The sequence below is a fragment of the Ovis canadensis genome, chromosome 5, assembly GCF_042477335.2.
Source record: "Ovis canadensis isolate MfBH-ARS-UI-01 breed Bighorn chromosome 5, ARS-UI_OviCan_v2, whole genome shotgun sequence".
Lineage (NCBI taxonomy): Eukaryota > Metazoa > Chordata > Mammalia > Artiodactyla > Bovidae > Ovis > Ovis canadensis.
This window is the reverse complement of record NC_091249.1, coordinates 30300154-30312847: the sequence shown is the minus strand read 5'-3', so window position 1 is coordinate 30312847 and position 12694 is coordinate 30300154. Positions and strand designations below refer to the sequence as shown.

General features: G+C 45.0%; 1 protein-coding gene across 2 annotated transcripts in view; it reads left to right on the top strand.

The window, feature by feature from the left end:
• The window catches only part of ADGRE1 (adhesion G protein-coupled receptor E1), a 113694-nt gene that overhangs the window by 32515 nt on the left and 68485 nt on the right, over positions 1–12694 (top strand). Inside the window, exons 11-16 of one of the 2 annotated variants that reach the window (XM_069591299.1) lie at positions 1962–2108; positions 2902–3057; positions 4933–5079; positions 7408–7554; positions 8346–8501; positions 10377–10523. In XM_069591299.1, the coding sequence (XP_069447400.1) occupies positions 1962–2108; positions 2902–3057; positions 4933–5079; positions 7408–7554; positions 8346–8501; positions 10377–10523 (900 nt within the window). The remainder of the gene's footprint in view (positions 1–1961; positions 2109–2901; positions 3058–4932; positions 5080–7407; positions 7555–8345; positions 8502–10376; positions 10524–12694) is intronic. The other variant, XM_069591300.1, reaches the window with a different exon arrangement.

Below are 12694 nucleotides of genomic sequence, written 5' to 3'. Positions count from 1 at the left end.
TATTCTGCTGGAACTTCTTATCATGGTGAGAGCATCAGACAACAAACAAAATACAGTCATGTATTTGGGTTGAGTTTGCTGATGATGGCTTGACATTCTACCATGCAGTGACAGTTGTGTTGGCTCAACAGAGGTTACAGGATCCACGTTGAAAGGGGCTCAATCACAAGGTGAAAGTGGTGCTGGCTGTTGGCTGGCAGCTCTGCCAGAGTTGTAAGCTGCAGGTCTAAGTTATTCTCCATGAGAGCATGGCTAGTTGAGCTTCCTCACAGTATGGCAGCTGAGTCAAGCATGGGCATCTCAAGAGAACCTGGTGGAAGTGTGTGATATGTGATGACTTGGCATGGTATTTTTATGACCTAGTGTCACCACCACCGCAGTTACAAGCATGCTCAGATTCAAGGGGAGGAAATATAAGTCTCCTTGGTCAATGGAAGGAGTATCAAAGAAAGGACATTGAATTAAGGGCATTAGGAATGAAACACATTGTTTCAACTATCTTTGGAAAATACAAACTATTTCCCAAGATAAAGAACATTTGTAACTAGGCCTAGAAATAATTGGATCCCTGGAAAGCCTGGTCATTTCACCTGTACAGGCAATGTGCTCAGGCGCTCAGGCATGGGGCTTTTGTGGACAGCTCTGATTGTGTTGGGTGCATACGTTTCCTGGGGGTTTCCCAGGTGCTAAAGAACCAGCCTACAAATGCAGGAGACACTGGTTTGATCCCTGGGTCAGAAAGATCCCCTTGAGAAGGGCATGGCAACCCACTCCAGTATTCTTGCCTGGAGAATCCCACGGACAGAGGAGCCTGGTGGGCTACAGCCCATAGGGTCACAGAGATTCAGACACGACTGAAGTGACTTAGCACGCATGCACACATATGTGTTCTTACCTTAGACACCTAATCCCTATCTGCTCACTCTTCTCCACTGCTCCTCAGATGTTAATGAACGCCTCTCCAGTCGGGGTCTTCCCAGAGCATTCTGAGTGCACCAACTGTTAAGATACCATTGCAGCTGCCAAGTTCAATTCAGCTCTAACATCCTCAGTTAGTGAATGTGTGGAGAATCGGTCTTCTTTAGCTATTCAGTTAATTAAGAACTTCATTTGATGATGCTATGAGGTATAGATTTTGATTTTCTACTTGATTTTGATGGAGATATGTGACGTCATCTCTGATGTTTCTGGTCTATTTGTACGAGTTAACTATTGCTGAGTAATACATCACCCCAGAAGTTAGTGGCTGAAACAAACACCATTTCTTTGTGTCTTGACCATGTGTTGGCACTTGAGTTGAGCTCTGCTGGTCAGTTCTTTAAGTGTCGACTGGGCTTGTTCCTGTGTTTGTGGTCAGTTGTGTGTCAGCTTTGCTGATCTTGGCTGGGCTGTCTCACATACCTGGGACTCATCTGGGATGATCCATCTCTGTTCTGCTTTGTCTTTTTTGTTGTTAGCCTGGGGTTTAGTTTGTTCATGTGGTAGAGGCAAGGGGCCCAGTGTAGAAGCAGAAACAAATAGACTTCTTGACATCTAAGTTTGGAAGTGGCACCACTTTACTTCTGCTGTGCTTATTGGTTCAAAGCAAGTCACAGAACCAGACAGAGTGAATGGGTGGTGAACCAAACCCCACATCTTAAAGAGAAGAGTGACAAAGTCACATTGTGTAGCACGAACCTCATCCCAAGGTGTGGACACAGAGAGGAGCAAATGATGACAGCCATTTCTGCAATCAGTGATCATTATGGCTTGAAACTATTTGGCACCGTTTGGTGTGTGCATACAGTTGTCCACAGTTTACTCTCATGTCATGCCTCACTGCAAGGGAAGTTTGGAGAAGGGGAAAGTCTGGGTATTTGGGAGCATCAGGTGGCAAACAGGTGGAGTGAATCTCCTGTTTGCAGTCCCATGTCCTTGCTTCTTCCTCTGCCTTGATCTGAGTTTTCATTTCTACTCACCAGATGTGGACGAATGTGCCAATCCCAGAAGCTGCCCAGAGCATTCGACTTGCCACAACAGTCTTGGAAACTACTCTTGTGCCTGCAACCCAGGATATATATCCAGAAGTGGAAAGAAGAATTTCCAGGGACCAGGGGAGACATGTCAAGGTAGGTACAGGTGTGTTCTGTAGAATCAAGTCCAATCTGTTTGGAAAGACAGCAGTGCTGGACAAAGAGTTAGAAGTTGAGGTAGCTCTCAGCTGAGTTCAATACCTTGTCTACAGAACTGAAGCCAATTCATCCATTCTTGCATCCATTCAATAAACACTTCTTCAGCACCTGCTATATAGAAAAGTACTATTGTAGGGATGGAGGATACTGCAGTGAGTAACACAGGCAAAAACATTTGTTCTCCTGAAACTCCTTGTTGAGGGTGGGGAGAAACAGATGACAAGCAACATACGTGCATGCATCTGCTATTTGGGCTGATTTTGGTGAGGATGACTTGACTTTGTTCCACAAAGTGTCAGTTGAGCTGGTTCAGCTGGAGGCTAGAAGATCCACTTTAAAGGGGGCTCACTCACAAGGTGAAACTGGTGCTGAATGAAGCTGGTGGCTGGAGGTCTTAGTTCTTCTCCACATAAGCTGTTTTATCATGGCTCTTTGAACTTCCTCACAGTATGGTGGCTGAGTCAAACACGAGCATTTCAAAAGAACAAGGTGAAGGTGTGTGATAGTTTTATGACTTAGCACAATACTTTCATGAGCTAGTGTCACCACTGCATAGTCACAGAGATGCTCAGATTGAAGAGGAGGAGATGTAGAGCCTGCTCAATGGAAGACGTACCCAAAAAGAAACATTGAATGAAGGGCATATGGAAGAGAAGACATTGTTTCAACCATCTTTGGAAGATCCTAGTTGTATTTGAAAAAATTTGTAACTTTGACCCTTTCTCTCCAGATATAAATGAATGTTCTCAAAGGCCCCCACTTTGTGGTCCTAACTCAATCTGCAGAAACCTTCCAGGAAGGTATGAGTGCAGCTGTTTGACTGGTTTCTCTTCTCCCACTGGAAATAACTGGACCTCTGGAAAGCCAGGTCATTTCGCCTGTACAGGTAATGAGCTCAGATTCTCAGGCTTGGGTCTTTTGTAGACTACTCCTATTGAGTTGAGTACATAGTGTGCTAAACTTGGACACCTAATCTTTGGTCTGCTCACTCTCCTCCACTACTCCTCAGACATTAATGAATGCCTCTCCCATGGGGTCTGCCCAGAGCATTCTGAGTGCACCAACTCTTTGGGAAGCTACCGCTGCAGCTGCAAAGTTGGATTCAGCTCTGGAAACTACACCTGTGAATGTACAGAGAACCTGATTTCTTTTAGCTACTCCCTTAATTAAGCACTTTAGCTGATGATCCTATGAGCTAGAGATTTTGATCTCCATTTTAGGAATGATCCAAATAAGGCCCAGAACGATAAAGTGACTAGCTCAAGGATACACAGCTAGTAAGTAGAAAAACACGGGTTTGAACTCTTGTTGAGGGCGTACTATGAGTAGAGCAGTGGGCCAGGCAGTATTTGAGAGTACTGGAGGACTCAGTCACTAGCCTGATTTATGCCCTGCTGGGGGCGAGGGTGGTATTGGCAATGTCTGGAGACACTTTTGTCCAAATGATGGTGGTGCTGGATTGGATGTGTAACAGTCAACTGGTGGGTAGAGGCCAGAGATCCTGCTAAACCTCCTCCAATGCACAGAATAACCTTCCCGCAAGCAAGAATGCTTGATCCCAAATGTAAATAGCACTGAGATAGAGACACTCCTTCCCAAGGAGATCTCAGACCCAAATGTTAGAACTTTTCCCTGAAAGGCATTTGCATGAAGTCCTGAGAGTTATTCCTGATCCTTGTCCCCATTCCATATTTATTGACTCATCAGGTCATTGGGAAATCTACCTGCTAAATGTGTCTCGAATCTCTCCAGTCTTTTGCATCCTTGGTTTAAGTTCCAACATTATTGCAGCAGTCTTCTCACTGTTTCTAATGGTGCTCCCTCAAATCTATCATTTACACTGCAGCCAGTATGCAACACTCTCACCAGGAGTTAAGGCCTCCAGTTTCCTGAGTCTAAGCAACACTATTATTTATTTATAGTGAGGATGGATCTTGGGTACCTCATCTTGAAGTTAGAGATATTTGAAGTCATCTCTGACATTTCTGATCTATTTGAAGCAGTTAGCTATCGCTGAGTAACAAATCACCCCAAAAGTTACTGGCTGAAACAACCGCAATTTTTAATCTCTTGATTCCATGTGTTGGCACCTTAGGTTAGGCTCTGCTGCTCAGTTCTGGTCTCCCCTGGGCTTTTCGTGTGTTTCTGGTCAGCTGTGTGACAGCTTTGGCAATCATGGCTGGGCCGTCTCACATATCTGGGACTCATCTGGGATGATTCATCTCTCTTTCCCTTTGTCTTTTTCTTATTAGCCTGAGGTTTGTTCAAATGGCAGAGGCAAGGGGCCCAATGTATGAGCAGAAGCAAATAGGTTTCTTGAGGTCTAAGTCTGGAAGTGGCACCGCATTGCTTCTGCCATTTCAATTGGACAGCGCAAGTTGTAGAGCCAGCTAGAGTCAAGGACTGGTCAACCAAACTGCATGTCTTAAAGAGAGGAGTGACAAGGTCACACTGTGTAGTGCAGACTTCATCCCAAAGTGCGGACACAGGGAGGAGTAAAAGATGACACCCATTTCTGCAACTATAATCATTACGGTTTGAAACAAATGCCAGCCTTTTGCTTGCATACAATTGGCCAGAATTTATTCTCATGTCATGCCTAATTCCAAGGGAACTTAGAAAGGATGAGAAAATCTGGATATTGTGGGGTGCGGGGGTGGGGGCATCTGGTGGAGAACAGGTGGGATGAATCTCCTGTTTGCAGTGTTCTGTTCTCACTGCTTCTTCTACCTTGACCCGGGCTTTCATTTCTACTCACCAGATGTGGATGAATGTGCCAATCCCAGAAGTTGCCCAGAGCATTCGACTTGCCACAACAGTCTTGGAAGCTACTCTTGTGTCTGCAACCCGGGTTTTCAATCCAGAAGTGGAAAGAAAAGTTTCCAGGGGCGAGGAGAGATGTGTGAAGGTATTTGCAGGGGTCTTCTTGGGAATCCAGTCCAATGTGTTTGCAAAGACAGAAATGGTGGGGAGAAGTTGAGGTGGGTCTCAGGTGAGTTCAAAGCCCTCATATGCAAGGCTGAAGCCAATAGCAATTGATTCAACAAACACTTCTTGAGCACCTACTGTATGCCAAGCATTATTCTAGGGATGGAGGATACTGTGATAACACAGAAAAAAACATTTATTCTACTGGAACTTCTTATCATGGTGAGAGAATCAGACAACAGACAAAATAGAGTCATGTATTTGGGCTGTGTGCTATTTGACTGAGTTTGCGGCTGATGGCTTGACATTCTTCCAAGCAGTGACAGTTGTGTTGGCTCACCAGAGGGTATTGGGTCCACGTTGAAAGGGGCTCACTCACAAGGTGAAAGTGGTGCTGGCTGTTGGCTGGTGGCTCTGCCAGAGTTGTAAGTTGGAGGTCTATGTTCTTCTCCATGCTGCTAGTTCACTTTAGTCATGACCAACATTGTGCGACCCCATGACTGCAGCCACCCAGGTTGCTCTGTCCATGGCATTTTCCAAGCAAGAGTACTAGAGTGGGTTTCCATTGCCTTCTCAATGAGAGCTGTTTATTTTCATGGCTAGTTGAGCTTCCAAACACTATGGCAGCTGGGTCAAGCATGGGCATCTCAAGAGAACCAGGTGGAAGTGTGTGATATTGTGATGATTTGGCATGGTATTTTTATGAACTAGTGTCACCACCACCACAGTCACACACATCCTCAGATTCAAGGGGAGGACATATAAATCTCATTGGTTGATGGAAGGAGCATCAAAGAAAGGACTTTGAATTAAAGGCGTTAGGAATGAAAGACATCGTTTCAACTATCTTTGGAAAATACAAACTATTTCCCAAGATGAAAAAAAATTGCAACTCTGTCTGGAAATAATTGGATCCCTGGAAAGCCAGGTCATTTCACCTGTACAGGTAATGTGATCAGGCTCTCAGACATGGGGCTTTTGTGGACAGCTCCGATTATGTTGGGTGTATAGGTTTTCTAGGGTTTCCCAGGTGCTAAAGAACTGGCCTACAAATGCAGGAGACACAAGTTTGATCCCTGGGTCAGGAAGATCCCTTTGAGGAGGGCATGACAACCCACTCCAGTGTTCTTGCCTGGAGAATCCCATTGACAGAGGAGCCTGGTGGGCTACAGCCCATAGGGTCACAGAGATTCAGACACGACTGAAGTGACTTAGCACGCATGCACATATATGTGTTCTTACCTTTGACACCTAATCTCTATCTGCTCACTCTTCTCCACTGCTCCTCAGATGTTAATGAACGCCTCTCCAGTCGGGGTCTTCCCAGAGCATTCTGAGTGCACCAACTGTTAAGCTACCATTGCAGCTGCCAAGTTCAATTCAGCTCTAACATCCTCAGTTAGTGAATGTGTGGAGAATCGGTCTTCTTTAGCTATTCAGTTAATTAAGAACTTCATTTGATGATGCTATGAGGTATAGATTTTGATTTTCTACTTGATTTTGATGGAGATATGTGACGTCATCTCTGATGTTTCTGGTCTATTTGTAGCAGTTAGCTATTGCTGAGTAATACATCACCCCAGAAGTTAGTGGCTGAAACAAACACCATTTCTTTGTGTCTTGACCATGTGTTGGCACTTGAGTTGAGCTCTGCTGGTCAGTTCTTTAAGTGTCGACTGGGCTTGTTCCTGTGTTTGTGGTCAGTTGTGTGTCAGCTTTGCTGATCTTGGCTGGGCTGTCTCACATACCTGGGACTCATCTGGGATGATCCATCTCTGTTCTGCTTTGTCTTTTTTGTTGTTAGCCTGGGGTTTAGTTTGTTCATGTGGTAGAGGCAAGGGGCCCAGTGTAGAAGCAGAAACAAATAGACTTCTTGACGCCTAAGTTTGGAAGTGGCACCACTTTACTTCTGCTGTGCTTATTGGTTCAAAGCAAGTCACAGAACCAGACAGAGTGAAGAGGTGGTGAACCAAAACCCACATCTTAAAGAGAAGAGTGACAAAGTCACATTGTGTAGCACGAACCTCATCCCAAGGAGTGGACACAGAGAGGAGCAAATGATGACAGCCATTTCTGCAATCAGTGATCATTATGGCTTGAAACTATTTGCCACCGTTTTGTCTGTGCATACAGTTGTCCACAGTTTATTCTCATGTCATGCCTCACTGCAAGGGAAGTTTGGAGAAGGGGAAAGTCTGGGTATTTGGGAGCATCAGGTGACAAACAGGTGAAGTGAATCTCCTGTTTTCAGTCCCATGTCCTTGCTTCTTCCTCTCCCTTGATCTGAGTTTTCATTTCTACTCACCAGATGTGGACGAATGTGCCAATCCCAGAAGTTGCCCAGAGCATTCGACTTGCCACAACAGTCTTGGAAACTACTCTTGTGCCTGCAACCCAGGATATGTATCCAGAAGTGGAAAGAAGAATTTCCAGGGACCAGGGGAGACATGTCAAGGTAGGTACAGGTTGTTCTGTAGAATCAAGTCCAATCTGTTTGGACAGACAGCAGTGCTGGACAAAGAGTTAGAAGTTGAGGTAGCTCTCAGCTGAGTTCAATATCTTGTCTACAGAACTGAAGCCAATTCATCCATTCATGCATCCATTCAACAAACACTTCTTGAGCACCTGCTATATAGAAAAGTACTATTGGGGGATGGAGGATACTGCAGTGAGTAACACAGGCAAAAATATTTGTTCTCTGAAACTCCTTGTTGAGGGTGGGGAGAAACAGATGATAAGCAACATACGTGCATGCATCTGCTATTTGGGCTGATTTTGGTGAGGATGACTTGACTTTGTTCCACAAAGTGTCAGTTGAGCTGGTTCAGCTGGGGGCTAGAAGATCCACTTTAAAGGGTTGCTCACTCACAAGGTGAAGCTGGTGCTGAATGAAGCTGGTGGCTGGAGGTCTTAGTTCTTCTCCACATGAGCTGTTTTATCATGGCTCTTTGAGCTTCCTCACAGTACGGTGGCTGAGTCAAACATGAGCATTCCAAAAGAACAGGTGAAGGTGTGTGATAGTTTTATGACTTAGCACAATACTTTCATGAGCTAGTGTCACCACTGCATAGTCACAGAGATGCTCGGATTGAAGAGGAGGAGATATAGAGCCTGCTCAATGGAAGACGTACCCAAGAAGAGACACTGAATGAAGGGCATATGGAAGAGAAGACATTGTTTCAACGATCTTTGGAAGATCCTAGTTGTATTTGAAGAAACTGTGTAACTTTGACTCTTTCTCTCCAGATATAAATGAATGTTCTCAAAGGCCCCCACTTTGTGGTCCTAACTCAATCTGCAGAAACCTTCCAGGAAGGTATGAGTGCAGCTGTTTGACTGGTTTCTCTTCTCCCACTGGAAATAACTGGACCTCTGGAAAGCCAGGTCATTTCGCCTGTACAGGTAATGAGCTCAGATTCTCAGGCTTGGGTCTTCTGTAGACTCTCCTATTGAGTTGAGTACATAGTGTGCTGAACTTGGACACCTAATCTTTGGTCTGCTCACTCTCCTCCACTACTCCTCAGACATTAAAGAATGCCTCCCCCATGGGGTCTGCCCAGAGCATTCTGAGTGCACCAACTCTTTGGGAAGCTACCGCTGCAGCTGCAAAGTTGGATTCAGCTCTGGAAACTACACCTGTGAATGTACAGAGAACCTGGTTTCTTTTAGCTACTCCCTTAATTAAGCACTTTAGCTGATGATCCTATGAGCTAGAGGTTTTGATCTCCATTTTAGGAATGATCCAAATAAGGCCCAGAAAGGTAAGTGACTAGCTCAAGGATACACAGCTAGTAAGTAGAAAAGCACGGGTTTGAACTCTTGTTGAGGGCGTACTATGAGTAGAGCAGTGGGCCAAGCAGTATTTGAGAGTACTGGAGGACTCAGTCCCTAGCCTGATTTTTGCCCTGCTGGGGGCGGGGGTGGTATTGACAATGTCTGGGGACAGTTTTGTCCAAACTGATGGTGGCGCTGGATTGGATGTGTAACAGTCAACTGGTGGGTAGAGACCAGAGATCCTGCTAAACCTCCTCCAATGCACAGAATAACCTTCCCGCAAGCAAGAATGCTTGATCCCAAATGTAAATAGCACTGAGATAGAGACACTCCTTCCCAGGGAGATCTCAGACCCAAATGTTAGAACTTTTCCCTGAAAGGCATTTGCATGAAGTCCTGAGAGTTGTTCTTGATCCTTGTCCCCATTCCATATTTATTGACTCATCAGGTCATTGGGAAATCTACCTGCTAAATGTGTCTCGAATCTCTCCAGTCTTTTGCATCCTTGGTTTAAGTTCCAACATTATTGCAGCAGTCTTCTCACTGTTTCTAATGGTGCTCCCTCAAATCTATCATTTACACTGCAGCCAGTATGCAACACTCTCACCAGGAGTTAAGGCCTCCAGTTTCCTGAGTCTAAGCAACACTATTATTTATTTATAGTGAGGATGGATCTTGGGTACCTCATCTTGAAGTTAGAGATATTTGAAGTCATCTCTGACATTTCTGATCTATTTGAAGCAGTTAGCTATCGCTGAGTAACAAATCACCCCAAAAGTTACTGGCTGAAACAACCGCAATTTTTAATCTCTTGATTCCATGTGTTGGCACCTTAGGTTAGGCTCTGCTGCTCAGTTCTGGTCTCCCCTGGGCTTTCCATGTGTTTGTAGTCAGCTGTGTGACAGCTTTGGCAATCATGGCTGGGCCGTCTCACATATCTGGGACTCATCTGGGATGATTCATCTCTCTTTCCCTTTGTCTTTTTCTTATTAGCCTGAGGTTTGTTCAAATGGCAGAGGCAAGGGGCCCAATGTATGAGCAGAAGCAAATAGGTTTCTTGAGGTCTAAGTCTGGAAGTGGCACCGCATTGCTTCTGCCATTTCAATTGGACAGCACAAGTTGTAGAGCCAGCTAGAGTCAAGGACTGGTCAACCAAACTGCATGTCTTAAAGAGAGGAGAGACAAGGTCACACCGTGTAGCGCAGACTTCATCCCAAAGTGCGGACACAGGGAGGAGTAAAAGATGATACCCATTTCTGCAATCTATAATCATTACGGTTTGAAACAAATGCCAGCCTTTTGCTTGCATACAATTGGCCAGAATTTATTCTCATGTCATGCCTAAGGGCAAGGGAACTTAGAAAGGATGAGAAAATCTGGATATTGTGGGGTGCGGGGGTGGGGGCATCTGGTGGAGAACAGGTGGGATGAATGTCCTGTTTGTAGTGTTCTGTTCTCACTGCTTCTTCTACCTTGACCCGGGCTTTCATTTCTACTCACCAGATGTGGATGAATGTGCCAATCCCAGAAGTTGCCCAGAGCATTCGACTTGCCACAACAGTCTTGGAAGCTACTCTTGTGTCTGCAACCCGGGTTTTCAATCCAGAAGTGGAAAGAAAAGTTTCCAGGGGCGAGGAGAGATGTGTGAAGGTATTTGCAGGGGTCTTCTTGGGAATCCAGTCCAATGTGTTTGCAAAGACAGAAATGGTGGGGAGAAGTTGAGGTGGGTCTCAGGTGAGTTCAAAGCCCTCATATGCAAGGCTGAAGCCAATAGCAATTGATTCAACAAACACTTCTTGAGCACCTACTGTATGCCAAGCATTATTCTAGGGATGGAGGATACTGTGATAACACAGAAAAAAACATTTATTCTACTGGAACTTCTTATCATGGTGAGAGAATCAGACAACAGACAAAATAGAGTCATGTATTTGGGCTGTGTGCTATTTGACTGAGTTTGCGGCTGATGGCTTGACATTCTTCCATGCAGTGACAGTTGTGTTGGCTCACCAGAGGGTATTGGGTCCACGTTGAAAGGGGCTCACTCACAAGGTGAAAGTGGTGCTGGCCGTTGGCTGGCGGCTCTGCCAGAGTTGTAAGTTGGAGGTCTATGTTCTTCTCCATGCTGCTAGTTCACTTTAGTCATGACCAACTTTGTGCGACCCCATGACTGCAGCCACCCAGGTTGCTCTGTCCATGGCATTTTCCAAGCAAGAGTACTAGAGTGGGTTTCCATTGCCTTCTCAATGAGAGCTGTTTATTTTCATGGCTAGTTGAGCTTCCAAACACTATGGCAGCTGAGTCAAGCATGGGCATCTCAAGAGAACCAAGTAGAAGTGTGTGATATTGTGATGATTTGGCATGGTATTTTTATGAACTAGTGTCACCACCACCACAGTCACACGCATCCTCATATTCAAGGGGAGGACATATAAATCTCATTGGTTGATGGAAGGAGCATCAAAGAAAGGACATTGAATTAAAGGCATTAGGAATGAAAGACATTGTTTCAACTATCTTTGGAAAATATAAACTATTTCCCAAGATGAAGAAAATTTGCAACTCTGTCTGGAAATAATTGGATCCCTGGAAAGCCAGGTCATTTCACCTGTATAGGTAATGTGCTCAGGCCCTCAGGCATGGGTCTTTTGTAGACAGCTCCGATTATGTTGGGTGCATATGTTTCAGGGGATTTTCCAGGTGCTAAACAATGGGCCTACAAATGCAGGAGACACAAGTTTGATCCCTGGGTCAGGAAGATCCCTTTGAGGAGGGCATGACAACCCACTCCAGTGTTCTTGCCTGGAGAATCCCATTGACAGAGGAGCCTGGTGAGCTACAGCCCATAGGGTCACAGAGATTCAGACACGACTGAAGTGACTTAGCACGCATGCACACATATGTGTTCTTACCTTAGACACCTAATCTCTATCTGCTCACTCTTCTCCACTGCTCCTCAGATGTTAATGAATGCCTCTCCAGTGGGGTCTTCCCAGAGCATTCTGAGTGCACCTACTGTTAAGCTAAGCTACCATTGCAGCTGCCAAGTTCAATTCAGCTCTAACATCCTCAGTCAGTGAATGTGTGCAGAATCTGGTCTTCTTTAGCTATTCAATTAATTAAGAACTTCATTTGATGATTCTATGCGGTAGAGATTCTGATTTTCTACCTGATTTTGATGGAGATAGGTGACGTCATCTCTGATGTTTCTGGTCTATTTGTAGCAGTTAGCTATTGCTGAGTAATAAATCATCCCAGAGGTTAGTGGCTGAAACAAACACCATTACTTTGTGTCTTGACCATTTGTTGGCTCTTTGAGTTGGGCTCCGCTGGTCAGTTCTTTAAGTGTCAACTGGGCTTCTTCCTGTGTTTGTGGTCAGTTGTGTGTCAGCTTTGCTGGTCTTGGCTGGGCTGTCTCACATATCTGGGACTCATCTGGGATGATCCATCTCTCTTCTACTTTGTCTTTCTTGTTGTTACCCTGGGGTTTGTTCATGTGGTAGAGGCAAGGGGCCCAGTGTAGAAGCAGAAGCAAATAGGCTTCTTGAGGTCTAAGTTTGGAAGTGGCACCACTTTACTTCTGCTGTAGTTATTGGTTCAAAGCAAGTCACAGAACCAGATAGAGTGAAGAGGTGGTGAACCAAACCCCACATCTTAAAGAGAAGAGTGACAAGGTCTCATTGTGTAGCATGAACCTCATCCTAAGATGTGGACACAGGGAGGAGAAAACAATGACAGCCATTTCTGCCATCAATGATTATTATGTCTTGAAAGTATTTGCTACCGTTTTGTGTGTACATACAGTTTTTGACAGTTTATTC